The sequence below is a fragment of the Cibotium barometz genome, chromosome 56, assembly GCF_041138505.1.
Source record: "Cibotium barometz isolate CiBa-2024 chromosome 56, ASM4113850v1, whole genome shotgun sequence".
Classification (NCBI taxonomy): Eukaryota; Viridiplantae; Streptophyta; class Polypodiopsida; order Cyatheales; family Cibotiaceae; genus Cibotium; species Cibotium barometz.
Window position 1 is genome coordinate 24245441 of NC_141101.1, and position 2940 is coordinate 24248380.

A 2940-nucleotide genomic window follows, 5' to 3' on the forward strand; every position below is an offset into this window, starting at 1 on the left:
AGAGCACTACAATATGGTACACACATGGTGCACAGATAAAGATCTTGTGGGGCATCAACAATCAGACGTACCACCTAAATGCAATTGGCAAGATTAGATTGAGAGAGATTAACGCGCAGCATTAGTACAAATTCATGAACCACTGCGGCTGGCATATGTAGCCCACCTCTGCCCGTCAGAGGATCCATCTAGGCTGTCAAAGCAGGTCATCATCAAAAAACATAGCATAGCACAGGATGACGAATGTTCAAAATTACATGTCTTCTTTAAAAATCTATTGTACCAAAAAACTATACATGAAAATATAAACACCTCTCTTCAGAGGCATGTATTCCAAATAACAGCCCAAAAAGATCCTAAGGTATCACAAAACATAGCCTAAAAAGAGCTTAAGGGTTTGAACTACTTAACCCCTGGACAACTATCATCAAGTACAAGCCAGCATCCACCTGTCTGATGAAGCATGGCATCAATCTCATCCTCGTCTTCCATGTCAAGCTGCTTGTGTGAGATACCAAAGAGAACATTACTTAATACCCACAGAAAACTCTGGTCCAAAAAACCAGTGTTATGCATGTATATGATGTTCATACCTGCTGGGGCGTCTGATCAACCTGCAGACGGACACCATCAAAAAGAAACACAATTGAATTAATGTCCACTGACATTCTCTCGCAGTATGCATTCATGAGCTTCCTGAATGGGGTGGACTTTTTTATTCTGAAAAAAACCGAGTTTCCATCCTGCAAAAAATGTACAGGAATTATGCAAAGATACAAATCCATCAAGTCTCTTGCACCATGGTTCCTAGCAACTTCATTAAACAAGAACCTAGCTGTAAAACTCCACACTAGCAGCTCTATGCTGACTCTGAGATGACTCCAAAGAAGACCTGCATCTAAATGGCAACCCATGTTTATGGGCACACCCAACATGTGCGCACACACTGCACCCACCCCATCCCCTACTTACTGCAAGATCACATTGTTTTTACCAAACTTTTAGCTTACTGAAAAACTTTACCTAATTGATTGCACATATATCCATTTTCATTCATGTCTCCAAATGGCTGCATCCATATTTCTTCTGCTAGTTAATCAAACTTTGGCAAGGCCCGCTTAATTAAACTAAGGCCTAGACATTCAAATAAAGGTCTAAGAGAATCCCTACTACAAGTTAGGGTAACGTTTAAGAGCAAACTCTTCAAAATTGGAATTTACAACCCAATGTCTACATGTTTGAGCAAACTCTTCAAAATTGGAATTTACAAACCAATGTCTACATGTTTGTAATGAAACATCCAGACACCCTCCCAACCCAGCAACCCCAAAACCACAAATGTTAATATTAGTAACCTTATGTTACATACTTACTGTCTGATCTCCCTTCAGCAACCCCAAAACCACAAATGTCAATATAAGTAACCTTATGCTACATACTTACTGTCTGATCTCCCTCATGAACTGAATTTGGATTTAGGGCCCCTAGTCACGATTGCAGCATGAGCGTGCACGTACGCGTGCGCTATAAGATCCAGGGGAGATTCCACTGCCTCTTCTATGAGGGATTTGGCCCACTATCCGTGGTTATGCACTTCCTGCACTAGCGATGCTTGGGGTTCTATACACAAAGACCTCATTCTGAGAGAAGGCAGGGCCCAGACTCAGCATACCTCACAGCCCCACATCACGAGTTTCTCCTCGGTGGCTCAAGAGAGCAGCACCAGGCAGCCACCTTGAGTCTGAGGCATATATAAAGCATGTGTCTATGTCAGGGTACAAATACATGAAAGTAAACAATGTCCACTCCACCATCTTAGCAAAAAAAAATCAAGAAACGTTCATGCATAGCCATCATGGGTTTAATTCCAGAACATGTGAAGAAAAAATGGGAATTTAATTCAGAATGTTTTCACTTCATGTGTATGACATGATGAACCTGCAATTGTACTGTGTACTGGTGAAAGAATTAAGAACAACTGAGAAGGGGGTAAAAGATTGCTGTAGGGAATTGTGTAGTACTTTCTTTGTGAACACAGACTCTGTGAATAGGTGCTAAATTAAAGGGCAGAGAGAGAAGCGAAGAAGAAACACACACACACACACACACACACACACACACACACACACACACACACACAGACAGACGCGCGCGCGCGCGCGCACACACACACACACACAGAGAGCCCTCACTTGGCCTTTCACTTTGAGGTTGAGGTGCTGGTCCAAGGGCTTCTGTTCTTCTTGGGTGACCCCGGTTGTTCCCTGCTGGTTGGAGTTATCGCCCGTTTCCGCCATGATCGAGTCTTTCTACTGTGACTTTCCTCCTTACAAATAAGCCCAGGTAACGCAAAATCTAGCTTAGTAACTCTTCAGTTCTCTCTTCTTACAACCTAGCTCATAATATATGACACATATTATATTCACTCTTTCAAATTAATTAATTTTTATTGAGGGTGTTTGTATTTAATTTTTCATAAAAAAACATTAGCCCCAAGAACCTTACTGTAGGGCAGCTAATTTTATTTTTTCCCACTCTCTCCTCCGGGCAGCTAATTTTATTTTTCCCACTCTCTCTCCTCCCGTGCAGCTCTCTCGCTCCCGCACTCCTTCAACGCCTCTCTCCCTCTCTTCCATCTGATGGCCGTGCAATGGCCGGAGACGCGGGACATGTGGGCTAAGTACCTCTCAGACTTCAGCCCGCTGAGCTTGTTGCCCCCCCCCCAAACTGATCCCTCCTCAAAGACGGCGTCCTCAAAGTCGATGAGAACTCGATGTCACTCCTTTTCATCACGTTCTCCACCTGAGGTCACGGTGCATCAGCGACATATTGTGTAATGACACCAGCGTCGTGCACACGCACAACAGCGCATCCACAAAGGTTGGCTTCATGGGCTGGCCCCGTGGCTTGAACACCAGTGAGACAAGCTGAGCTCATCCC

The 2940-nt window shown here is 43.7% G+C and overlaps 1 protein-coding gene across 2 annotated transcripts; it reads right to left on the reverse strand.

The window, feature by feature from the left end:
• Positions 1–209: 209 nt before the first annotated feature.
• On the reverse strand, positions 210–2399 carry LOC147607044 (small ubiquitin-related modifier 1-like). Of its 2 annotated transcripts, XM_086791297.1 has the most exons (4): positions 2193–2331; positions 1673–1741; positions 594–743; positions 210–498 (listed from the first exon to the last, which is right to left on the reverse strand). In XM_086791297.1, the coding sequence occupies exons 2-4, from the start codon at positions 1685–1687 to the stop codon at positions 403–405; spliced, it is 261 nt and encodes an 86-aa protein (XP_086647423.1). In that variant the 5' UTR covers positions 1688–1741; positions 2193–2331; the 3' UTR covers positions 210–402. The 2 variants fall into 2 exon arrangements, with proteins under 2 accessions (XP_086647423.1, XP_086647422.1); XM_086791296.1 differs by lacking the exon at positions 1673–1741 and having other exon boundaries at positions 2193–2399.
• Positions 2400–2940: the final 541 nt, after the last annotated feature.

Excerpts from the sequence above, each read along its gene's own strand:
- LOC147607044 (XM_086791296.1), bottom strand. The coding sequence starts at position 2,297 with ATGGCGGAAACGGGCGATAACTCCAACCAGCAGGGAACAACCGGGGTC. Across the intron at positions 744-2,192 it reads ACCTCAAAGTGAAAGGCCAA|GATGGAAACTCGGTTTTTTT; the intron begins GTGAGGGCTCTC and ends CATTTTTTGCAG. Across the intron at positions 499-593 it reads TTGATCAGACGCCCCAGCAG|CTTGACATGGAAGACGAGGA; the intron begins GTATGAACATCA and ends TCACACAAGCAG.